Source organism: Prunus mume, linkage group LG4 (assembly GCF_029339155.1).
Source record: "Prunus mume cultivar Tortuosa linkage group LG4, ASM2933915v1, whole genome shotgun sequence".
NCBI lineage: Eukaryota > Viridiplantae > Streptophyta > Magnoliopsida > Rosales > Rosaceae > Prunus > Prunus mume.
The window spans coordinates 586747-613235 of NC_142701.1; the positions used below are offsets into that span (position 1 = coordinate 586747).

The following is a 26489-nucleotide window of genomic DNA, read 5'->3' on the forward strand; positions in this document are numbered from 1 at the left end:
GCACTTACTCATCAAGTTAAACCTTTTGTCTTAGGGGTCTCAATTACAAAAAATTTACAAGGAAAATAGTTATTTACATTGACACCTCTTAAGATTTTTAGTGTGTTATCACAAAATTCCTAAGTTTTGAAAATTATATTAAAAACTTTTTCTGTTAGTTTTTCGTCCAAAAGTTATTTATATCATAAAACTAAGCTTCTCCAAATGACAAAAACAACCTCAAAGAGTAGACCGTAGTGGCATCTATGAGGTGTGGCTTACTGGAATTTTCTTGAGGGCTGCATGGATAGTATATGTTAATTTTTTTTTACTTGGGTAGATTGTACAACTTCTATGAAATAAGGTGTAAAGCCAAAAAATTAATAGTGAATTATTTTTTTTATCTCAAACCTTGCACTAGCTAGGCTAGGGCTATCTTATCCTTAGTGTAGTCTCACTCTTGGTGTAGATGCCTCTATAGAGCGAAATGCTTTTTGAGATTCGAAGATTTTCCTTAGTTTCTAAAATGGTTTTAAAAGCAAGGAATGGAGACCTAAAATGGTTTTTTTAGCTTTATAAAGGAATCCGGATTCTCTATTTTGAGTTCCTTGTGAAAATATGCTTGAGTTCTATTATTCTTCACATGTCATTTGAATTCGTTTAAATATCATCTCATGACTAAGAAATTCACCACTAATTATATCTTTAAAAATAAATTCAAACAAAGTAAACGTTTTTTTTCTTCTCTTTGAACTCCCAAATTCGTCTGATATTCTAATGGTATCACCTTTTTTCACTTTTTTATTTTATTTGTTAATTTATCAATTCTGGTGTTAAAATTGATTTTTCACAACAGCTGCTGCCGTAGGTTTCATTGTGAAAGATATGCTGCCAACAGTGTTTCTTCAGAATTGTACTGCAAGGAATATATGTTTTTGGCTTTGATATCCAAAGTCAATGAAATAAAACATGATCCTATCCTAGGAGCATCCATATGTGTATTTCGGGGATGGCAAAATTGATTGAAAATATCGTTCAAACGTACCAATGTCGCTTTGAAAACAATGTTCTCTCAACTGAACCAAATACTAATTTTATTAAATTTTCGGATATTAATAAATAATTTTTATTTATTTATGAGGTATTAGTAATTTAGTTCTTAAACTAAAATCCCTCATATTTCATTTATCCCCGTGATCTGTTCTTTTTTTTTTTTTTTTAATGGCGTTCTTTGAACTATTGTTTAATCCTTCGGTATGAAGTTTCCTTTGATATATGTTAGAAACTTGCTTAATCCATATATATAAAGCAAAAGGCAGAGAATCAGTGGCGGAGCCAGGATTATATCAAGTAGGGTCAACTTTAAATAGATTTATAATTACAATAAACTTAGTTTTTATGGGAAAATATATTTAAGAATTCATTATAACAATTAAATTTCAATATCACAAATTTAATATCTTAGTAAGTATAACCCAAATTCTAGAAACCTAAAAATAATGAAAGAATATCAAAAGTTGATTTTAGATAGAATGAGAAAATCAAATAAAATCTATGGCACACTCATCTAAATGACATACGAAGACAGGAAAACAAATATAGATCATATTCATGTTCATTGTAGACAATTTATATTTGCGAGAAGGGACAACAATAAGTATAGCTATAAAACAACATGTCAACAATAAGTATAGCTATAAAACAACATGGATAGCATAGATAAATATAACGTTTTCAAAATATTGAGAAGGGTCAAGTGACCCTTTGTAGGCCTTAATTGGCTCCGCCAATGCAAAGAACGATGAAACATTCAAAAACTAAGAAAATTTTTGTCCAGATTTGCCACGGATATGCATTGGATTCACGAGTCCCGCTTGAGCCCCACATGCGCTGCTCGAGCGCTTGCGTCGCTCGAATCTGAGTTCTGTCGCTCAAGCACCTGCACCTAGATGAAAACCTTCCCTCTGCCGTTCGAGTGCCAAAGCCCAGACAATACGTCTTCAACTCGTTTGACTGCCCGGTTCCTTCAATCCTTCTGCATCTTTAAGTGAGCCAACATCAACAAATGACATGGTCGATTGTGGTGATCGACATGCCCTCATTTGTCAAAGAGCTACAAAACTAGTGGAGCAAGTTAAATCAAGCGGTTTCGAAAAGAAAAAAAACCACTTGTTACATGCCTTCTAGAAAGCCCTAGAGGCAGTGGTAAATCTGCACTCTATAATGAGGGCCTTATCCAAAGCCCTTAAATGAAGCCCTATCCCTATTGGTTTGATCCAATGGTTAAGAGATAGGGCATCATTTAAGGGCTTTAGATAAGGCCATCACTATAGAATGACTCCACACAATTGATACCAGTTCGAACCTGAGACCACTAGTCTGCAAGTTAAGGCCCTTTTCCACTAGACTATACCTCATTGGCAAACTATCACTTGTATTAACTATTTTTTTTAAAAAGCCAAAACTCGAATTCATATTCATAAAGGTAATTTAGTATTTTCCCAGAACTGCTTAAGCTCCTAATCACTCAATAATTACTTACTCATCAAATTAAACCTTCTCTCTTAGGCAGCTCAAACAATAAAAATTTATAAGTAAAGTAGAGTTATTTACATTTACACCTCATAATATTTTTGGTGTGTTATCACAAAGTCCCTAATTATACTAATGATTCTTGAGGTTTCGAATTGTTTCTGCAAAAACAAATTCATTAGTTTCCGTCCAAAATTTATTGATATCATAAAAATATTTTCTTCAACTGACAAAAGTAACCTCAAAATTACGTTAGTGGTACCTATGAGGTGTGGCATATTGGATTTGCTTGGAGGCTGCATGGATGGTATATGTTATTTTTGTGTGAAATAAAGTGAATTAGTAGTGACCTTGCACTAGTCTCGGGCTATCCTATCCTTCCTACTTTGATTTTCTCTACTAGGATGTGATTCACAATGATTTCTACTTTGATTTTCTATACTTTGATTTATATATAACGAAAGGTATATATTTGTGCAGACTAAAATACCAATTGTTGAAAAGCAAATCGATTTTGAACTGTCCAATGTAATGAGAACTTGAACTGACCATTGTCATAGTGTCATAGAACCAAAATTATAATAAAAGTTCAAGTAAAAAAATAAAATAATGCATTGCGCATGAGAAAATTACTAATCTATCTGTCCAACAACAACAACAAAAAAAACTAATCTATCTATCTAGTACTATTGCACCAAAATGGTTAGGGCAAATCGCAACAGCAGGTGTGGGAGGGAAGACATTATTGTAAGGAGGAAGGAGATAGAGTGTAGGCCACGCCTTGGTCAAATCACACACTTTTCGAACCTCTGCACTGCACCGGCCCCCTACCCTTCTGTCTATGTCCTTGTCTTGTCAGAATTGTTTTGAGATTATAAGGGTGACAAACAAAAGACCTCCATAAAAGGAAGGAAATTCAAGCACTAGTTACTATCGAGAAAGAAGAAAAGAAGACATCTTTTCTCTGAGTCTGAGCAATTGAAATCTGTGTTTGAGAGATGACGACAAATGAATTTGAGTTCGTGAATATTAAGGTCCTCTCCTCCTCTCCACTTTCCACCTCTTTATAAGCCTTCCACCACATTACTATCGTTTTCGTTTTCGTTTTTGTTTTCATTTTCTGTAATGCATAAAAATGAAGCATCTTGTTGTACTTTGGTTGTCATCTTTACTATCCATTGATTTTTTGCTTTCACTTTGTTGGTTTTCATTTTGCTGTGTTTCTACAGACACATTCTCTCAAAGTACACATTAACTGTGAAGGATGTGTGCAGAAAGTTAGAAAACTCCTCAGGAAGATCGAAGGTTCTAATAAGTTCTAACTTTGAGCATGCCCTATTTATGTGTTTTTAATATAGATTTTACCTTTTATCTTATTTGTACGACTGCTACAAGCTAACATGTTTTTTGCCCTAATGTTTATATATATGCCAATCCGTTTCTTTTTTTCCCTTTTTTTTCTTTTTTCTGATGGTATGATGAACAGCAAGAAGCCTTCGTTTGAGTGGCACTTCTGTGTGAATATCTGAGTTTGTGATTCTCTATTCTGTGGATAATGATTTTTCCAACTAAGCCTAGGCCCCACATCAGATCTCAGTTTTTTTCATTGTATGTTTCTGTTGGGTAGTGAAACAGAATATATTTCTGCTTTATCATTTATCTCAGCCGGTTTCCTTTTGAATCTATTTACATTAATTATTTATCTACTGGTTCAGCCCTAACTTACTGTTAATGTTTAATTGAATTCAGGTGTCTATAGTGTACACATAGATGCAGAAGAACAGAAGATCACAGTCACAGGAAATGTAGATTTTGCTACTTTAATCAGAAAGCTGGGCAAAGCTGGTAAACATGCAGAGCCTTGGTCTCCAAGTTCCAACCAAACAAAAGCTCCCATGAATGGCCTCAATTTAGCCTCTGAAAATCAGCTTTTGCTCCCACCCTTCTTTGGCAGTGAAGGCCAACATGGCTGGGGATCTGGTAATTTTGTGGATGGAAATGGAAATTTGATTGGTGCTGCTCATCACGGAAAATTGCAGGGCAATGTTTTTCCCATGATGGGCCGTACCGGTTTTCATGGCAATGCAGAAGAAGGGCTTGAATTTCGTGGCCTGCAAGATTTCTCTGCAGGATTTCCAGCAGTAGGTGAATATGGTCATTCAAGACCTGTGATGTTGACCAACTCAGAAGGGTACCCTCACACTAATTTTGCACCTGCCTTCATGATCCCACCTAACACTTCTGCGGCTCAGTATAACGCTGGATCAGCAACACCCTCTGGTATCTACTATTAGATAGATGTGTACTGGTCTCTTGTTCTATATATATGCAGAAGAAACATTATTGGTTTTGGAGTTTAAAAAGGGGCATAAATTAATGTATGGCAGTAGCAGAAAAAAAAAATATATATATATATATATATATTCTTTAAGGAATGAAATGATACTTTTGGGACTGAATTCACTCATCGGCCTAAATCTCGACATGTGTCCAAGATTCAGAAAATACCGTGAGGACCATGGGAAGTTCTTCTGTCTCACTTTGGAAAAATCCAAATGGACCAATTCTTCCTTACAAACGGTTGAATACAACTATGTGTTTATTTCTCTTATCATGCAAATTAGCCCCCTATGAGAGTGATAACCACATTATTAAATACAAATATAAGCCAGAAGCATAGATCGCATTTTATTCTGAATGAAATGATACTTGCAAGACCGAGATTCACTCATCGGACCACAAGAAGTTCTTCCATGGGACAGGGCTTTTATGGGACCTCAGTCCTCACACAATAAGGTCAGTAGTACCACTTCCAGGGAGAATAGCTTTCGTGGAATTGAACAAAACAAAGAAAGCTAAAAATTATCAAAGCATCTACAACATGCACTCTACCGTTATACCTCTGTACTTCGTTAAGAAATAAATGTAACAATTTAATACAGCATCAATAGTATTGTTGCAGACTTTTTTTCCCAGTAATTTTGAAAAACATACCATATTGTAGAAGAAACATATCTCAAGAGGTTCAGTACAGGGTACCAATCGCCTCAACATCATTTCCCAGTAGCCTCTAGACCCTAACTCCTAATTGATTTTTCATCCTATCATATATACAGATCAGCATGTCACCGAAGAAAGCATACAACAATAGTCCTCACAGAGTTTCCAAGTAGTGGGGTGACTATAAAGATCCGGTTACCTGTAGTCTATAGGCAGATCAATTCTCAGGCAAACCTGTCAAGACTAAACTATGGGAGGTGAACTGCATTTGGTGTACTGTTTTACACTTAGTCGCTTACAAGGTCAATTTCCAAAAACCCTAACATGCACATAATGACAGCTTAAGTGATATTATTAGTTGAGTCCTGTACTGCAACCTTAAGAATGAATAATTCAATCAAGGGCAATCTGCAGTGAGTTCTGTGGTATTCTGTATACATACTTCTAAGTTGAGTTGCCCAGACGAAGTGAAGAAACAAAATGGAACCAGAAGAAAATCCATTTGGGGGAACCCTTCCACCCGGCCTGGAAAGTTTTCTGTCACTGATTTGAATCTGAGAGAACTGTTTCCCCGTCCTGATACTAGGTTATATGCGAACCTTTCTTCTGAAGATATTGGTCTGATGGAAGTTATCATGACTCTGTTTCCAATACTTTCTGTACCCTTGTTGAGGAGAAAGAGAGCGCCATCCTCCTCTGCTTGAAGAACAAGAAATTCTTCGTTTATCCCCAACGAGACAGCTAAAGGGGTGTTGTATCTGAAACGCCTTCCAGAATCCCAATGCTTGCTGCTGAAATGCAGTGACAACTGTTCAGATGAGCTAACAAAGTTGCAGTCTGGAAGGGGGCATGAACATGGTCCATAGATGCATGTTTCTTCATGGTCATTATTCTTCATATAATCCACTATTTCATCACACCCATAATCTCTGTTCCGGCATTGTTTTCTGACTGATTCAACTACTAGTTCAATCTCACCACACACTATGTCCTTATTCCTAACAAACACTAGCATATTTTCCTGTAGAAATAAACAAAATGATTGCTGACAATGTCATAAGATGATGCGGGACAAAACAGTTAAAACTTCAAAACTCATGCTATAGAATTTACGACCTATTTATTTACTTGTGCAACCAAGACATCCTAGTGAATAAAATTATTTTTTTTTCTCTGTCATTTTCTTTTCTCTTTAGAGCCTATTAGATTAAGATCCTTCAAAGCCTGTTTGATGAAGAAACCCAGAATTTACGACTTAGATTATCAGACACTGCAAATGTCCCAAGAATTTCTGCTGTTACACTTACACTAACCCTGGGAAGAGATCTCTAACAAGGAAATCACCTTATAGGAAACAACAGACCAGGACGATGGATATAAAAAATATATATATTTGCCGTATTTCTATTTTTGTTTCCTTTTTTGTCCTTTTCCTCAAACTTTCCATGGCAGGATGATCTGTATTTCTTTACTTCTTTTTTTTTTTTTTTTTTTGCAGTCAGGGTCATCTGTTACTTCACCAATATGTACACGAAATACACAGAGAAAATATCAGAAAAGCTTAAAAATGACTAACAGATAAAATCATCATTACCTCCTCCAAAGTAAATTCACCAACCTGTTCTTCAACCTATAAAATATACAAGCATAAGTATTTATGTAACTCTTTTCCTATAATTGATATATATTAAACAGTAACAAAAGAGTAAAAGGGACAAACTGGAAAGTGACATGGTTGTTGTTTTCTCATGGATGGACTACAAGAAACCACATTTATGCATCATTCATTTTCAAGCTGGGAAGAAAAATGTTTAGCTCTAACCAACTCTTTTTTCTGTTGTAATTATTTACCGACATATCTTCCTTGACATTATGAACCTGAAAAGCTAATATATTGTTTTTGGGAGTGCCTCTTAACGAGGTTTCTTGTTTGTCACTTTCCAGTTGCACCATCTGATAAACACACACACAGGGAAAACAATTATATCAATTTTTCTTCCCAGCTTGAAAATGAATGATGCATAAATGTGGTTTCTTGTAGTCCATCCATGAGAAAACAACAACCATGTCCCCAAGGGCATTGAACACTGTCTGCCCCAATACAGAAGACAGGACAAAGAATAACTTTTTATGCAGAATTTACCAATATGCCACAAGTGTGAAGCCCTATACATATAACCATATCAAAGAAATCCCATAACAATAGTAGTTGTTGTTGTTGTTATTGCTGTAAGCTTCTGCCTAATGCTAAAATAAAACAATTTAGCATAATCCATCCGTCATTACCTGATTCTCCTTATGCTCAAAGGGAGTATCATGCTCAACCCCACTACTTATATTGCATTCTGGTGGCCTATCCAATTGACCTATAAACTCGCAAGAATCCAAATCAAAACACCTCTCCCTACATACCACCTGCAAAGGAGCAGCAAGTATGACAACCCCATATATGGCTTAGTATCAAACTTCCAAAATGTAAATGTACCTCCCCACATCCATAACCACCAAGCTCTCTTTCCCGCTTCTCCCTTTCAGTAATCTCGTCCTCGCCCCATGAAGATAGGAATGGAACAACAGCAGGGGCCAAGGCACCATTTTCCTCAACAGAGATACTTTCATAATAAAAGAGCTGAGAAGATATAAGATTTCAGAAAATAAAGTTTGGTATGTGTCCAATAACTAAGATGAACGCATTTTTAAGAGTCTATTTTACCTGGAGAAACAGAAGACAGCCACCAACTGCACGTTGCTTCCCTTGATGAAAACGAGATACCTCACAAACTAGCCGGTCGAGTAAGAACTTCCCCCAATTATACTGGTGGACAACATCCATATTCGTCAAGAAGTGAAGGAATGAAGGGCTGACATCCAACCTTGCTGTTGGGGACAGAAGAGTGCCCAACGCATAGAGGACGAATGATCTCTTAAATTCCTCTCCTGCTTCAGGCTCTGCCAACCTCTCTTCTAGGAGCCTGACTGAAATACCATGATTTGTAGCATCATAACTGTGCCGCAAGTCCGCAATCAAGTCATCAGGCCCTGAGTTTACCACATCCTTCCCACTAGCTGCTAATCCCATCACAAGCTCGACATCTTTTGGTGTTAAAGGAATACGTTCTCCACAAATCTCCAAGCTACGTTGTGTAGTGTCAAACCTCTCCAGTAGCCAAAGACACAAGCTGCGGCGGAGAGTTCGGCATCTAAGGTCAAGAAGGCTCCCAAAACCCATGCTCTTCACGGCAGCCTTTTGTTCAGTTGTGAGGCGCTGTATCACATTGAATAAGCGGCCAGGAGAGCATCTTGTGACTAGTTTAGCCTGCATTGTCAAAGCTGTAAGATTCGCCCAATCCAATGAACAAATAAACAACTGTCACCAGAAAAATAATTGGTACCTGCTTTCTTGGCTTAGGGGTACGGGTGGGGGCTGTACTCAAGTAGTTATCCCACACTTCACGAGAACGCATTGTGTATTTTGCTTTCTCCTCAAGGCTCATAGACTTCCATGCATCTGAAGCTGCCTTCGTGGCCTGAAATGAAAAGGTCACGATGCCTTATTATGTTTTAATTTTATTATCAAAGTAAATTACACACTGCCAAACATTTTGCGAGTGAACAGAAAGAGGCTCACAGCTTTAAGGCCAGAGGATTCAGGATGCGAAGCGCTGTATTCCTTGATAAAGTCTCGGCTAAATAGTTGATTTCAACATTAGCAAGCCAGTACACAAGGAGAAAGAGGCATATGCTAATACAGAATGAATTCAAGTGAAAGAAATTGATTGTTACCTAAAATACACCCATGAGCACGCAGGACGAGGAGTGGTAACTTGCTTCTTCTTCTTCCTTTTCCTCTTTCCTTCTAACACAACATTCTCTTCAGCATTTCTTTTTACCAACATGATATCTCCTTCACATGACACCTAGAGGTTTGTATTTAGAAAAGAAGTATAAAACCAAACTGAAACAAACAGGCAAACAAATTTGAATTTCTGAAATATATGTAACTTAAAAAAAAAAGGTATAGAAGTAAATGTGTTTCTTATATAAGCAAACCAATACAACAAGGACAATTATCATGATTCATTCACTTTCCAAAAAAAACTTTGGATGTACCTATGGAAAAAATTACTTAAACAGCATAGATGATTGTAAAACCCAGGCTTACATTTTCAAAAGGGAAACTGTATGCATGCATGTCTCTATGTGTTTAAAGTTTATGATTATCTGGGATATTAATTATACTTCCAGAAGACTTCAGTTATGATGATGCCTGCAAAGACTCGCCACATTTTCATACACAGAACTGGCAGAAAGATTCAAAAACATCATAAATAATGTGATATAGGCAGTTTTTACAAATCTTAAGCTATGTATATTGAATTTCCAGTATTAAAAATGTTCCTACGCCATTTATCCCTTATTCTCTGCTCCACCTCGAAAACAACATGTTTCCATAAGCAGCAGGCCTACTGTGCATAATTTTGGAAGCAAGACACAGAGCAAGGACTAGGACATACCCCTTCCCCAGCACCACCACAGCATTGCTTAAAATGACAAACCTATTTTGTTCCAAGATCTATCAACCCATTGTTTACTGAGTGGAACAAATGTCTTTATATTCGGAGCATCATGATTTATCAAGTAGCTGTAATGTTCTTTAACATTTAATGTGAGGCTACTGCTTAGTTAGATCAGTAGAAGTTGTGAAAGTGTCTTCCCTTTGTTTCCCTAAAGAAGTCAGAAGTCTTAGATTTGCTCCACAAATTAAAAATTGAAACTTTACAGAATATAGGATGCTTAAAAGCAAAGTTAGTAGAATAGCAAGAGGTACAAAAACCCCAGTGCTCAAGAATTACCCACAATAAGATAATTGGGTTCCAACTTCCAAGTATTCCTATTTATCTTTTGGCTAAAACTAACAACCTAATGCAATGCAATTCACATATCAAACAATCCAAACACATTCACAGTGTTTGCCTAAAAGGCTTACCAAATGCTTTTCAGGGTTCTCATGCAATTACAATTCCACCAATACCACACTATCTTAATTATACGAAAAACCAGTTATGAAGCAAACAACATCATACACCATTTATAATAGAATGGTGCAAAGTGAGAGAAGCCGAACCATTTTCGGAGAACTGGAGCCTGTGGTTGAGATCAAGTAGAGTGAACTGGAAATGCGAATTAAAGAAGAGCTAGGGTTTCAAGAGAGCGATGAGGGCTTGCTGAATTCTAGTGAGAATCGGAGGAGGAGGAAACGAAATGGATTTCTGTTTGCTATGGAGTTTCCTTTTCCTGTCGCATTTCTCAGCTGCGAAGTCGTAGCTTTTTGTGTCCTATGTGGTAAGCTGCAACGCTCTTCTTGAACTTTATTTTTTAGCTAATTAGACTTTCCACCCACATAGTTATGGGCATATAATAGTTTGGTCCCTATCTTTTAAAATTTGATAAAACTCACACTTGTACAACAAATTGTTATACCATTCACTCTTCCGCCTGTCAGCTCAATGTTACATGAACTAATGAATAAGAACCTTTTTTTCTTTTTCTTTTTATAGAAAAATCTAATATGGTACCCACATAACCGAAAAATGAGTCCAAGAAGTGTCATGCTCAACAAAAAATTGGTTAACTTGATAGTTTGACATACGGATTGGAGGGTTAATGATATGAGACATTCTCCAATAACTATTTAAGTTAAGGATTGGTTACATACTTCTAATTTCGGTCGTTGGATTGCATCTTAAAGCCTACCAATACATTTAATGAATGTAATTCAACGACCAAGATTAGAAATATGTGACAAATCCTTAAAATAAAATACTTATTAGAGAATCTCCCGATATTGAATAATAATTTGTAATTTTAAGGGTTGTTTTTGTCAATTTTAAAAGATATGGATCAAACTGTTACATGCCCCAAACCACAAAGTAGAACTCCTCATGTTTTTTAGGGACATGAAATTTATTTTTCGTTAGATGCTTTTGGAAACCATATACTTTTCCAATACCCATTTCATGTATAATTTGTAAGTAAACATTTTGTATATAGACTTGAAGATGGTTGCTTTTTGTATCATTTAACTGAGCATGTTAACCTTGTGAGAATGTGAAGGTAAAGAGTCCCACATTGGAAAGTTAAGAAACCTAGCAAGGGCTTATAAGGAGTTGGGCTACTCCCCCCATTGCCAATTAGTTTTTGGGTGGAACCTCAATTTCCTTCATGATATCAAAGCGGGTTGCCCACATGTGAACTCTCTTAGGAAAAGATTATTCAGTGAATATAATTCATTACATGCTATAATATTAATGCGGTGTATAGAATCAAATCCAAATTAGAACACATGTACTAAATCTTTGGTTCGGTATTCTCAATAGTTTATTTCTTTTAATCAAAACCTGATGCCGTACACCAGATGTACTAAATAAACATTGCACGACTTATAAAAAATAATAAAATAAAATGTACAATTCAGAGCTGACAGGACGTATTATAAGGTCTTATTTATAATTTAGATTCTAGGGTTATTGATCAAAATAGTCCCTCAACTATTGCTCTAGTATCATTTTGGTTCATCAACTAAAATTTTCATTTCAATGGTCCTTAAACTCTTCATTTTGTCAAACAGAGTAAGGCAAATATTCAGTTATGCTCAGATACATTCATATTATTATTCTTCTCCAATATGGAGGTATTGACAAGTACAAAGATGTGTTAACCCTAAATAAAATAGGAAATATATCTAAATTACAATAGGAAGTAAATCTCTATTACAATAGGACTAAATAATAATTGGTAAGTAACCAAAATTATAATGAAATAAGGAACCAAAATCCTAACTAAGTAAGGACTCACCAACACTCCCCCTCAAGTTGGGCAAAGATATTTCTCACACCCAACTTGACAAGCGAGTCATAGAACACCATACTTGAGAAGCACCAATTGTAGAGAAGGTCTTTTCGTCAACCACGAGTGAAACAAGTGACAAACTAAAGCAAAGTTGGCAATGGAAACACAAGAGCAGACCCTAAAAAATATGGCACATAGCAGAACACAGAAACTCTGTGAGCACGGCAATAGGTAAGGCAGAACATAGAAATCCTGTGAGCACGGCAGTAGATAAGGCAGAACACAGAAACCCTGTGAGTACGACAATAGGTAAGGCAAAAACCAAACCCTAAAAAAATAGAGTAAGGAAAGGTAAGGCAAAGCATGGTAAAGCATGGCAAGGTAAAGCCAAACCTTGAAAAAAATAAGGTAAGGTAAGGCAAAGAAAGTCAAGAGCAAGGCAATGTCAACGGGCGTGACCACAACGAAAACACACCAGCAAAGGCATGAGCAACAATATCGGCACCAACAATAGCAATACAAAGCACGGCACCAGCAAGAGTAACAAGGCGGGGACATAACATGCATCATCAACATTGTCCCCAGCAACAGTCATAATAGGCAGGAGCAATAACATTGTCCCCAGCAAGAGACCCAACATGTATGAGCAACGATACTGGCACCGGCAAAGGACATAGTAGTCAACATCAATAACAATGACAAATACTTCCATTATTACATAGACAACTTCTCTTCACTCCCCCCTCTCCCCCTAAAGAGAAGGGGTCATCGGAACCATAAGAGAAGTGGCACTTAAAAAACATAAGCTGATTGACGCTTAGATGTAGAAGAATCAGCCATGGCAAATAGGTAGCTGAATTGCAGCAGAATAGATGAGCAGTGGTGTCACTCCCCCTCAAATATGACGATGTATGAGAGTCGAGATTTGGAGAAAGAAACACCGAAAAATAAAGTTGCAGCACCCAAATAAAGTTGCATCTATCTCCCCATCAAATCTGGCACTGGTAAAGGGTCGAGATTTGGAAGAAGAGAAATTGAAATAAGTAAAGAGACTCAAACATGCCAGTCTCGTGGCGGAAACAAATGCAAGAGGGGAAGGAGGTAGCATGTGGCTATCCCATGAAGAAAAAACTTCATAAAAGGAGAATAGTAAGGGAGGAAACCCAGCAAATCATGAACAGAGACAAAGACAAAGATAAGGTGCTCAAACGGGAATAAGAGCAAAGGACACCGAAAAAAAAAACCCTTCATGTGTGGAATAGGAATAGATAGAGTGCCCATCAAAGGAAAGCAATATTATATAAGGGAGCTGTGAAAGCAAGAGATAATGTAGTAAGAGAACAACAAAATGGAAAAGGTTGGTAAAAAAAAAAAGATGAGAAACAGAGAGGACATGAAAAGAGTTCGGATGCATAACAGGGGAAACCACATCGGTAGATCAAAGAGGAAGAAACTAAAGATATTAAAAAGTAAAGCATGGGAAATTGTATGTAACAGTTTATAAAAAGAAACTAGTGGAAGAAAGTGAGGTGCTAGAACCGAAAAAAATGAGAGACTAATGCTGTGATTGAAGGAAAATAATGACAAAGAAAGGTGTCTGTGAGGAAATAGACAGACAGAGAAATGGATGAATATTGGAAAGGGGCCAAAGGTAGAAGGAAATAAGCATAAGGGCAAAAAGAAAGGAGATAGAAAAATAAATAATAAACACCCAACGAGAAAGGCTAGAGTGACAGAGATGGAGCGATGGCGTAGGGAAAGAACACAACAAACACCAGCCATTGGGCATAGACAAACAAAAGAGATAAACATAAATAAAAGAGAGATAAACATAAATAAAAGAGAGATAAATAGAGCAAAGAGAGAAACAGAGAAATGGTGCTCAAAACTGAGAAGCTGAAAGGCAACTTAAGAGAGCAGCCGAATAAGATAGAGACCAGTAGAACAATCAAAGGAAAGGCTCGGCAAGCGGTGACAAGGCTCGCGGAGGAAAGCAACAGCTCAGTGAGCAATGACGAGGCTCACGGAGTAAAGAGACTTGTTATGAAGTTTCAAAGATAGAGAAGCTGAGACATCAAGAAAGACCATCTAGCATACAAAGATGAAAAATAAAAAATTTAGAACAGTAGCACAGAAGCATGTGAAGGCTAGGTGCGGTGAAAATACATATGAGAGGATGAACAAAAGAAGATGACTATATAAGATGAAGACAAACGATGGGTTAGGAATGAGGAGTGCCGACAACTCTCAATTTGGCAGAGGTTATTACAGGTTAGGAACCTGGCTCTGATACCATGTCAAACAAAGTATGGCAAATATTCAATTATGCTCAGATACGCTCATATTATTATTCTTCTCCAATATAGAGGTATTTATACAAGTACAAAGATGTGTTAACCCTCAATAAAATAGGAAATATATCTAAATTACAATAGGAAGTAAATCTTTTTTACAATAATACTAAATAATAATTGGTAAGTAACCAAAATTATAATGAAATAAAGAACCAAAATCCTAATTAAGTAAGGACTCGCCAACACATTTGGTATCAAAACGGTCCTACCGTTAAAGTTTGTCAATTTTATTGTTTAATAATAATAATAATTCTCTATTGTTTAAATTAATAAATACAAAAATAAAATAACAAATTTTTTAAAAGAGTAAACAAACCCAGATTTATACAAAAAGACTGCCTCACATGCCAACTCTGCAACCTCCCCCAACACACCCCTCTGCTTATTCTCCTCGTGACTGACCACCTCATCCCCACCCAACCCATAGCCCCATTGCCCCACCCCAAGCCCCAAGATTCTAATTTGGGCAAAAAATTTGAGGAAATGATATCGCCCAAAACTCAAGAGCAAGGGACGCTGAACACACTCTACTTCTTTGATTTGGTTTTCAAAAATTGTGTTGGTTGCTGTTTATGTTATTGTAGATGAGAAAAAAAAAACATAAGGGAGGTGAGGGAAGGGGAGAGCAGAGAGCTGAGATGGAGTTTAGTTTATATGGACGGACAGTTTTACCCCTCAATTTAACCCTAAAATTGACAAACTTTGACAGTAGGACCATTTTGACACCAAATGAAAAGTTAAAGGACCACTGAAATGAAAATTTTAGTTGGTAGACCAAAATGATACTGGAGCAATAATTGGAGAGCCATTTCGGTCAATAACCCCATATTCTATAACGCAAACGTGGATTAAGTTAGTTGGTCATGGTAGTATATAAGGCCCAACTTTTCTTCGAGTAGTGTGGGTCAAATCATTTCAATGAAGAGGCTATACTATTCAGGTTTAAAATGTAGTTCGTTGGGCCATGTGTAACCCAGTATAGCTGACAGATGCAAGTTGGCAACTAATGGTTCTCTGCTAACTTGATGAACAAAGAATATTACCTTTCCAGTTTAACTGTTTCTAATCACAACAAATTAAAACAGAAGCAGAGACCAAGAATAAAATGGCATAGAACCAGAGATTCAGTAAGCTTCATGTAGAAACATAATACAAATATTAATACCTTCAAAATAAAGATAAACAGAACTTGTTCTTAACCATTTTAATTTACCTTCAATCTTACGACAAAAATGACACTGATTGAATTTAAATGCAGTCCTAATTACCAGTAGCAAATAATAATGCTTTACTTTGTCTGAAATCCTACTTTCTTTTTTCCTTTTAACATAATACATGATTTGGAATTCCACCTTCAACACTCAAACATAACTTTTCCAGTGTCGTTACGTCTTATCACGCAACAAAAGTATATATACAGAAAAGATAGGTGCAGTAAAGCTACAACTCAGCATAAGTACCCATTTTACCAAGAGGTATAACATACGGGCATATACTGGTGTCTGGTTTGTGTGTGTGCAGTAAAATAACAAGATGTGAAGTCCAGAACAAGAAAAGAACAAGGCATCTTTTGTGACGTTTATAAATATGTAAAACACCAGATCCTTTCCAGCACAATGCCATTCCTTTGATAGTACAACTTATTTTAAGCAACACCAATACTTTGAAAGGATGCTGGGCATTGACCATTACGCCATATGCAGAGATCCATGTGGAGCTTGCCAGAACTGAAAAAATCACTAGGGATTATAAAGTAACCTGTTGAAGAAGGGCTAATAACCTGGCCTGCAGAGTTCTTTGTGAAGGACTGGAATCTGAGAGAACTTTCGTTGGTTTTAGCAAGAAGGTCATAGTAGAAGCCTCCCTTGAAGATGGGTTGAATACAACAAAGCGACACTAAATTTCCAAGTTTTTCAGCATGATTGTCAAGGATAAATAATATACCTTCTCTCTTTTCTTGGAGAACAAGAAATTTGTCCTTAATATTTAAGGTGATGGAAAAATTGATGCCATACAGGAAGCGTGTTGCATAATCCACATGACTAACGGTGAAGTGTAGGTATAACTGCTTGCTTGAAGAGATAAAGTTGCAGCCTGAAAGGGGGCATGAACAAGGTGAATACACACATGCCTTTTCATGTTCATTTTTTTTATTGTAAGTTACCACTTCTTTGCAGCCATGCGTGATGTTTTGGCATGAAATTCTAATTGATTCCAGAATCTTCTCAATGGCCCGGCAACGATTATAGCCAATGGGCCAGGAACAGGAGGGGCATTTATTTTTACTCTTGGTGCAGCAAGAGGAGCAAGCTATATGCCCATTTTCACACTGAATTTCCAAGAAAGCATGCAAAAGTTAGCAGGTTAAATGAATAAACTTAAGACATGAATGAAGAGCTTGGATAGCAGGATAGAAATAGATAATGCAGATCTTGAGGATATACCTAGACTCTTTGGTTCAATTTCATAGAAGCAATGTAGCAGACTGTTTTAAGAATGGTTCAGATCATAAATATCAAAGATCACTAACCCTATGATACTTACATTATTAAGGTTATGGCTCTTGCACTTAAAAAGGTTATTAAAGAAAAATAAAACAAGAAACTTTAGAAGCGAACATCCTGTATAATTTTTTTAAAAATAAATAAATGTTGCCATAATGTTGAAAGAAGAAAACTTCAATTTGTAGGCAATACTAGACTAAAATGTTGTGATAATTGTTTGCCACGTTTGATAACTGAAAAATTCACCCCAGAAAATGCAGATAAAAAAACAAATATGACTAATTATATTTGATACTGATGCTTCTCAATCTAAGCTGCCGAGAGACAAAGCAAACCAATATAAGGATTTTCTTGAGCTTAAAAGTCAAACTCAACAAGCTAAAGAACAAAAGAACTCCATAGTTTGTAATCTTCATATATCTTGCGTAACTGTCTTCACACTTGGCAACAATTACAACATGCCTAGAATTATAAAACAAAAGACTCGAGTTTGACTAGGAGATTTCCAACACTGAGAAAAACATAAACCACACAAGCACACATGAATGTGAAACTTCATTTGGGAAACGCTCCATTAGTGAAGGACCATGGCGTTGTCAGTTGTGGTGTACAAGAGTTTGCGTAGGCTTATGACTTAGATGAGAGACCAAAAGGTCCTATTTCTAACTAAAAGGCAAATGACAAAGGGGAATAAACTTCTGAATTATACTAAACCCTAAGAGTTGGGGTGCAAAATCTAAAAATCAGCTTGCGAACCATAAGTTTCAAAGTAGGGCCTAATTAAACAATTGTGCCTAAATGCATGGGAGAGGGAGGTTGATGCGGACATCATTAGTTAGTTTCCTGATTTATTAGTTTCCAGATTTCACTAGGATTTTAGTTTCCAGATTTTTAGTAGGATTAGATTTAAGTTTCCTAGTTTATTTTTACTTAGTTCCTTGGTGGATTAGGATTTCTGTTTTAGTAAGGGATTTTTATCCTATTGTCTCTAGGTTTTAGTTTGCTATAAATAACCCCCATGTAGTTCTTTAAAATTCAGTTGTTGAGATATAAAGAAAAGCTTATTTTCCAGAGATTGGAGACTACTTGGTGTGAAGCCAAACCCCTGGAGTGATTCCAGACTTATTCCTTTTGTTTTATTTTCTGTTTTCCCATTATTTTCGCTTCTGCTAAACTACCTAAATACCCAATTTACCCATATCCTACATCAAATTTGGCATCAGAGCCTAGGTTTCGTTTTCCTTGGGTTCAAAATTTTCGATTATTTCTTGTTCTTCACACCGTGTGTCAAGTGATGGCTCCAACTAAGCCTGGAAAGACAGACGAGCCAGAGACGGACTTTGAACGTCTTGTTCAGATGATGGAAAACATATCAAAGCAAGTGGTAGATTCGGACACTAGATCCAGACTCGTGGAACGTCGCCTTGCAGACTTAGAAGCAGCTAACCAACATGATGAAGCAAGTGTGAATGGAGAAGAGAGGAATCATGATCGACAACGTCATGACAGAAGGAATGATTGAGACGCAGAGAGGCACAATTTTCATCGTGGCTATGAGCAAGACCCTGATGAAACGGTGATGAGATCAGTGAAAGTTGACACTCCTAATTTTGATGGTGAGCTAAATCCTAAAGCACTCCTCGACTGGTTAGCTACCATGGATCGCTACTTTGAGTGGCATGACATGTCTGAAGCTCGAAGGGTGAGATTTGCTAAGATAAAATTGGTGGGTCAAGCTGGATTGTTTTGGACCAATGTTGAAACACAGCTAGAGGGAGCTGGTGAAGAACCAATCATCCATTGGGGTGAGATAAAAGAAAGGTGGAAGCAGAAATATCTACCATTATCCTATCAACAGAGTTTGTTGGACGAGTGGCAAACTCTTCGTCAAGATGACATGCCAGTTGCTGAATATATTGCAAAATTTGAGGAATTCATGTTGCGATGTGACATAAGGGAAGATCGAAGGATGAATATTTCTCAGTTTAGATCAAGACTTCGTCCAGAGCTTCAAAGGGAATTAATTCCACATACTATGAAAACTTTAGAGAGGGTTTTTCAGATGGTACACGAATTAGAGAAGTATTTAAAGTCGTCCAATGTAGTCAAGCAAACTGATTCTCAAATATCTGATTGTCATGTTGGCACATCTGTGACTCCAAGTTCTACGACTCCAACATCTACGACTAATTTAGTAAAAACTGCCAAGGGAAAAGGAGTGCTAGTTGATACACGTGGTGGTGGAACGCAAAGATGTTACATATGCCAAGGTTTTGAACACTTTGCTGTCCAATGCCCAATACACATCAACGAACAAGCTGACAATCAAGGTAAATTCGAGGAAGATATTTATGCAACCTGATGAAGATTGTGGAATCGACTTTGAAGTCCCTCATCCAACATTAGCAGTAGTAAGATGTACTTTGGCTCAACCTAGGAGGGAAACTGAGGATTGGCGTAGGACTTCCATTTTCCGCACTTACATCAAGTCTGGAGATAAAGATAAGGTGGTCATAGATAATGGGAGTTGTATCAATGTGGTGTCAACGCTGACTGTTTCACGTCTTGGTTTGTCTCCCGAGAAGCATCTTGTGCCATACAGAGTAGCATGGATTGACAATACATCTTCTATCCCTGTTACCCAACGATGTCACGTTCCTATACAGTTTTCATCTTACAAAGATCATGTTTGGTGTGATGTGGTGGATATGGATGTGAGTCACATTCTCTTGGGAAGACCATGGATCTATGATTACAATGTTACCATCTTGGGTCAAGAAAATATATGTTCGTTCATCCATAAAGGAAAGAAGATCACGATGAAGCCACTTCAACCCAAGCTCATGAATCAATCTATACCAAACAAAGAGGAGCAAGACAAAGTAGGTAAAACCAAAGCTCTACATATCATTACGCTTAAAGAATGTAAGGAAGATGCAGAAGTTCCTAGTCAAGTGAAAGTTAGACCAGATTCTCATAGTACTTGGATTACAAAGGAGAACCTGCCGCACATTGATCCCGACATTTTGGAATGTTATTACAGCTTTATCTCACCGGAGTCGAGATCTTTTCAGCCAGGGGGAATTGATGTGGACATCATTAGTTAGTTTCCTGATTTATTAGTTTCCTAGATTCTCTAGTTTTCCAGATTTCACTAGGATTTTAGTTTCCAGATTTTTAGTAGGATTTGATTTAAGTTTCCTAGTTGTTTCACTAAAACACCCAAAATGGGGGTTGAAATTATAAAAAAACCCAAGCACTATTTAAACATATAAACACACCCAAAACCCATCATTACACACACTCAAAACCCATTTATAAACACACCCAAAAAGTTGACTTTGGGGTTGATTTTGGGTGTGTTTCTATGTTTAAATAGTGCTTGGGTTTTTTTATAAATACATGTCTAGGATTGGGTTTATTTATAAATTTGTATTATTTTTACTTAGTTCCTTGGTGGATTAGGATTTCTGTTTTAGTGAGGGATTTTTATCCTATTGTCTCTAGGTTTTAGTTTGCTAGAAATACCCCCCTTGGTAGTTCTTTAAAATTCAGTTGTTGAGATATAAAGAAAAGCTTATTTTCCAGAGATTGGAGACTACTTGGTGTGAAGACAAACCCCTGGAGTGATTCCAGACTTATCCCTTTTGTTCTATTTTCTGTTTTCCCATTGTTTTCGCTTCCGCTAAACTACCTAAATACCTAATTTACCCATATCCTACATCAGAGGTTATACACCCTCTCAACTCTCTCAGTTAATTTTCTGTTGAACAAAATCATCTATTCTTGCTTAATAAATCTTTTAACAATTTCTCTTAAAATGTGAGGTCTCTCTCTCTCTCTCTCTCTCTCACACACGTCCAAATCTTTCAAATCTGTCCCTCTCTTACTCTGAATCTGACCAGACCTTTAAATGGCCAGTGCTTGCTTCTTTTTCTTTTATTTTATCTTTTGTAAGAAACAAAATTTCTTGAAGGAAAAGAAAGAAAACCAAAATAAAAATAAAAATATGTTTGAGCAAACATAACAAACATGGTAGTCAATGTTAAATTTCTGTGTTGGAGACCAAATGAAAATATTTGGCCTTGGGTAATCAATCTAACCTAAATATATGTTTATTGGTAGATCTAAATTCTAATAATCATATAAAAATAACCACTAAGATCGCTAGAATCCAACAACAACAAAATTCAGATGCATCAACTACAAAAGACTTCTAACAATGTAAGAAGCATTTTACAATTGTCTTAAAACTCGCATTAGCTATTTTGGAAGATGTCAGGGAAATTCCCTGAAATCTCCTTCCATGTACAATTTATGAGTGAACCAAGTATGTTGGCTCAAACAGGGGAGCTTTGCCTTCCAAAAGCAATGAATACTGTTACAATCAGATAAAGTCAAATGTTTCAAAGTTCTCGAATGCCAAAGGCACGTAGCAGTGACAATGGATTCATGCCGTGCCCTGTGATTTTGTTAAGTGTCAAATCCCAGTCAGCCTTAACCCGGCCTGTTTACTTAATTGTGTCACATTTAAACCAAGTTGCCCTTATTTTTAACCAAACCTATCCCTTATATACTCATAAAATATAAATTAACTTGAATCATGGGACCAGGAAAACCCTGCAAATGATCATAAAATTCTATAACGAGTCCTACAATACAATATCAAGAAATGGATTATTAAAAAAAAATAAAAAATAGTCATTTCTGATAAATAAATAAATAAACTAGCCATAAATACTTTCGTACAAATTAGAAAAGCCACCTATGTTTATTGTTTACTGATATGGTGGGACAGTGTTACAACATTCATAACCAAAAGAGAATTTGGGTGCCACTGCCAAGTGTCTTTCCACTAAGGTATTCGGGTCTTCCCTTGGGTGGTAATCCTTGTCCCTTATCATTTTTGGATGCCATAGTAGAAGAAGTTGGGGTCTTGTAAAGTACACCTTGATGGGTGGGATTCTCGAGTTGTTGCGAGCACATTCTTATGTCCTTGGAAGTACATCTCTCAGGGGTATCGTTCTTTCTCTCCTCTTGTAAAGTTTGTGTTAGGTAGAGGGGTTAGGGTAAGACTTTGAGAAGATATTTGGATGGGAGAATCATCTTCCAATACTTACATCATGCCTCTTTAATGGATTATGTCTCTTTGCACTCCAGTGGTGAGTTGACAAAAGATCATGGCTTGTTCATCCTTCAGGTAATTTTTCATGCAAATCATTCTTCCTTCAATTGGTCGTCCATCAATTGGATCCTCCTTTTGAACCATTCAAGTTCATTTGGAAGGCTGATGTTACAACCAATGCAAGTTTTCGTGTGGCTGGTGGTTCATAAACAGTTGTGAAATGCTCCAGGGAAGAAGGCCTTATGCATGTTTTTCTCCACAGTGTGCTTGCTGTGTAAAAATGAGGAGTTTGTGGATCATATTTTTCTACACTGCACCTTTGTAACACAGATTTTAATTTGCCTGCTACAAGTGTTTGGTTTGGAGCGGGTGTATTCTAGGAGCAGTATCTTGCTGTTATCAGGAGAATTCTTGACAGTTGGTGCAAACAAAAAATGTGCCACAAACCTAACTAATCCCATTTCCACAATCCCACAAACCTAACATAACCAAGCCAAGCTAATCCACACTACCCTTCTCTGATCCTGCTCCCTAGTCCACACTCTATTTCAAGAATTACCTTAAATGGCCACAAGCACTAACCTCAGAACAATAAGAATCTACAGAACTACAATCACAATCCTAAATCAAATTCAACCAGGATTGAATCCTTGAATATTCTAGCAAACAAATGAGGAAATTTTATCAAAGCAAACAAATTAACCATCATATAAGACCACAGATAACCGTAGAATTTCAACGCAGACCCAACAATCGAAACGAAAATGGCTATTCAAATTTGGGAGAAGGGCTTACCTGGAAGACAGGGATGGTCAAGGCTTCATAGCAAATGAGGCAATCAAGCACTTCTGGGTCGGCTAAGGTGAAGACAAGCGACCCATCGGTGACGGGTGAGATCGGAGGAGGACTGCCCTCTTGGACTCCGGCGTTGGATGTAAGGCTGGCCGAAGCAGAACCAACTTTGGGGTTGGCTGGTGCTGTGCGGTTCTGCCGAAGCAAATCGATGATCCGCAGCTCCGATACGTGGCCGGAATTTCCTACTTGCTGTAAGCAGCCAACGGTGATTTCTTCTTCTCCTTCCTCGTCTTCTTCTTCTTCATCTTCATCTTCTTCTTCACTCTCTTCGTCTGCTTCTACTTCGCCTTCACTCTCCATTTCTTCTCCTTCGGATTCTTCATCTGCTTCTTCATCTTCCTCAACCGTCCGTAGCTGTTGCGATTGTGGTTGCGGTGGCTGTTGTGGTTGTTGTTCGATTATGGCGATGCGGGCTGCGGGATATTGAGGAAGGAGATTAGGAGCGAGACGAGGCTTCTTGGGCCTGGGAATACGGGATCCTTCGCCTTCTCCATCTTCATCTCCACCTAACGCGAATCTCGCCATTTCTCTCTCCCTCTCTTTCTCCCGGAGTCTCCCAATAATAAAATGAGTAATGCTGTTTAGACGCACAACATTGACCACCTTAATTGACACCACTTTATGTAGCGGTGATGTCGTATCGTATCGATTAATAAATGTCGTCGTATCGCCAATTAAAAATCCTAGCATTCCTAATAAGTGGCCTCATAGCAACATTCATTAATTGACATGATATGACATATCAGTTGCCACATAAGGTGATCAATGTTGTGTATCCAAATAGCATTATTCTAATAAAATAGAGTGCTGCTAAACGAATCCTAAAATTAACTGAGTATACCTTACTACCAAACTATTTATTGAATTACTAATTTATCCTAATATAAAAGACCAAAAAGAATATATTGAATTGTGAAACAAATGTAATTTAAATAAGTACACCTTACTTACCATATTCAACCCTAATCAAATGTAAACCAGAAACCCTACTTTCAAAAACCTTAATATTAACTCCAACAATTTGTTGATAATTTCTAGAGTAATGACGACTTGGTTAAAGGCTTTCACATACCCTACTGATCATATCACAACCATGTAATTAGGGAATATGCATATATTTTTTTGGATAAATTACTCAAATGGTCCTCAAACTTATATCTGATTTACATTTTGGTCCATCAACTCAATTATTCTTTCAAATGGCCTATCAACTCTGTATTATTCGCTCCAGTAGTCCTATCGTCTAATTTTCTGTTAGATTTAACCTAATTTTACGGTAAATAATGACCAATTTACCCTTATATTTAACGAAAATATTGACAGAATGTAACGATAGGACCAATAGAGCGAATAATATAAAGTTGATGGACCATTTGAACGAATAATTATGGCGATTTGGCATTGCTTCTTTGTGAAAATAATCATTTGTCCGCGATTTCTTGTGAGAGAAATCACCGTGAGAGAAAGTAGTTTGGCGTTTGATAAAATTTTTGTTAAAAGTATTGTTGGTATTGATTTTATGCATAATCAAAAAATGATTGCCGCACAATTATTAAACCCAACGCCTCTTCGAAACTGATTTCTACATAATCAGAAAATGAAAGCACTTCATTAGCTACTTTTTCTTATAACTTTCTCTCACAGCAATTTTTAACAATAAGTGATTTTCTCATAGTTTACTAAACGGGTTGGGCTTCTCAAAATTTTAAAAAATTCACTTATCATTCCAAATAAGCAATGTCAAGCTGACATTTAATTGAGGGACCAAGATGTAAATTAAGTATAAATTTAATAACCATTTGAATAATTTACCCTTTTTTTTTTTTGAACCTGCCATTGTTTGCACTCACGAGTATGTGAACAATTTTCAAGTGTTGGTTTACCCTAGCAATTTGGCCTCTTTATAAGACGATCCATAATCTTTCGATTCAATTTCAGTGGTGAAGATCTTGAAGATTATCCAGGTGCAGGCCTTTATGACAAATAGACTCCCATACAACTATCTCATGCAATAAGCTTCCATCAATAGATGATCGACTAATTGTAAACTAATCAATACACTCAGCCAGATTCATTGTCGGGCATTTTATGTTTGCAATTAAGAAATCAATTGAATATTTTTATATATTTTTTATTATCTAATATCGTTTCATGTTATTGACTGTGTGCCTATGCATGAGGAAGAGAAAGGTGAGCTCGACTATTCATCTGAACCATTGATGGTTGACTGAAACTTTCACAAGTCAATCCTCTCTGGCATTGCTCGTGCTGGAAGTGCAATTAAGAAGCTGTACGGGTTTAGTGTTGTGTGAGAGTGTATTAGGGTGTACCAGGATATTTTTGGTAGTTAAATAGAGTGTATTTAGTTAATTTTACATTTTAATTTAAATATTAGGGTGTACTTAGATCATAGAGTGTACTCAGTTAATTTTAAGATTTGTTTAGCGGCACTCATAAAATAACTATTTTGGTTTATGTACAGCCTTCTCATAACCAAAAGCATTAAACTAGCCTCTCAGTAACCATGCGGGAGACCACGTGTTCCAGAATTTGGGCAGTTGCCTATCAAAAGTTTGTGATATTTATCTTTTATTTTATCTTATCCGTTGATAATTTTTGTTGGAAATACATTCTGATTTCTTTTTATTTTTTAATTCTTTGTATTTTCATACAAAGAGTATTATTTTACATATTTGTCACCTTTTTTTATTTTGGGTATGAGTGATAGTCTAAACTACAGTCTACATGAAAGGGGGGTTTCTTACACACATCACTGGGCTAGACCCCGTTACATATTTGTCACTTTAAATTGAGTTGTTGTATTCTACATCAAATTGTTATCTTCTATTGAAGGACACCCTTTAGGGTTCCCTATACTTTTTTTAACAATCCAAATATTCTTTCATAGATCATCATTGCAAAAAAATTATACAAATTGAAAATCATTAAGGCAGCCAATTGGGACCAACAAAATAGATGAATACGGTGCTAACAACCATCTAATTGAGTGGTCACATGGTTTCGAATTCAAGTGATTTTTTTTTTGAAGATATGATATTTGAGGAATATCTAAAAACTAGACAGTACAAATCATTAAAATATAATGCATGGTGGGTCCTACAATGGTGTCTCTCAAGTAGGCTTATTTGAGAGATCACTCAACTAAGTCTTAAAGATTGGGTATAAATAGTAGCTCCCTAATAACCAAGATAAGATTTAAGTTGAAAAGAACAATTATTCAGTCTTTAAGTCTTTATACCCAATCTTTAAGTCTTTTCGCGTACTAAACTT

The 26489-nt window shown here is 36.6% G+C and overlaps 3 protein-coding genes across 8 annotated transcripts; 1 reads left to right on the forward strand and 2 right to left on the reverse strand.

The window, feature by feature from the left end:
- The first annotated feature begins 3200 nt into the window (after positions 1 to 3200).
- LOC148917583 (uncharacterized) lies at positions 3201 to 4805 on the forward strand. Its single transcript, XM_089049830.1, has 3 exons — positions 3201 to 3545; positions 3741 to 3816; positions 4261 to 4805. The coding sequence occupies exons 1-3, from the start codon at positions 3510 to 3512 to the stop codon at positions 4803 to 4805; spliced, it is 657 nt and encodes a 218-aa protein (XP_088905956.1). The 5' UTR covers positions 3201 to 3509.
- Positions 4806 to 5400: 595 nt separating this feature from the next.
- On the reverse strand, positions 5401 to 10859 carry LOC103328702 (protein MAINTENANCE OF MERISTEMS-like). Of its 6 annotated transcripts, none has more exons than XM_089050963.1 (9): positions 10637 to 10859; positions 9295 to 9428; positions 9140 to 9197; positions 8904 to 9038; positions 8225 to 8827; positions 7997 to 8140; positions 7798 to 7926; positions 7106 to 7141; positions 5401 to 6299 (listed from the first exon to the last, which is right to left on the reverse strand). In XM_089050963.1, the coding sequence occupies exons 1-9, from the start codon at positions 10637 to 10639 to the stop codon at positions 6099 to 6101; spliced, it is 1443 nt and encodes a 480-aa protein (XP_088907089.1). In that variant the 5' UTR covers positions 10640 to 10859; the 3' UTR covers positions 5401 to 6098. The 6 variants fall into 6 exon arrangements, with proteins under 6 accessions (XP_088907089.1, XP_088907088.1, XP_008229334.2 ...); XM_089050962.1 differs by having other exon boundaries at positions 5401 to 6302; XM_008231112.2 differs by having other exon boundaries at positions 5401 to 6532; positions 10637 to 10857.
- Positions 10860 to 15978: 5119 nt separating this feature from the next.
- Positions 15979 to 23788, reverse strand: LOC103328701 (putative E3 ubiquitin-protein ligase SINA-like 6). The gene is made up of 2 exons (XM_008231110.2): positions 23139 to 23788; positions 15979 to 17043 (listed from the first exon to the last, which is right to left on the reverse strand). The coding sequence occupies exons 1-2, from the start codon at positions 23721 to 23723 to the stop codon at positions 16360 to 16362; spliced, it is 1269 nt and encodes a 422-aa protein (XP_008229332.2). The 5' UTR covers positions 23724 to 23788; the 3' UTR covers positions 15979 to 16359.
- Between the last annotated feature and the right edge of the window lie 2701 nt (positions 23789 to 26489).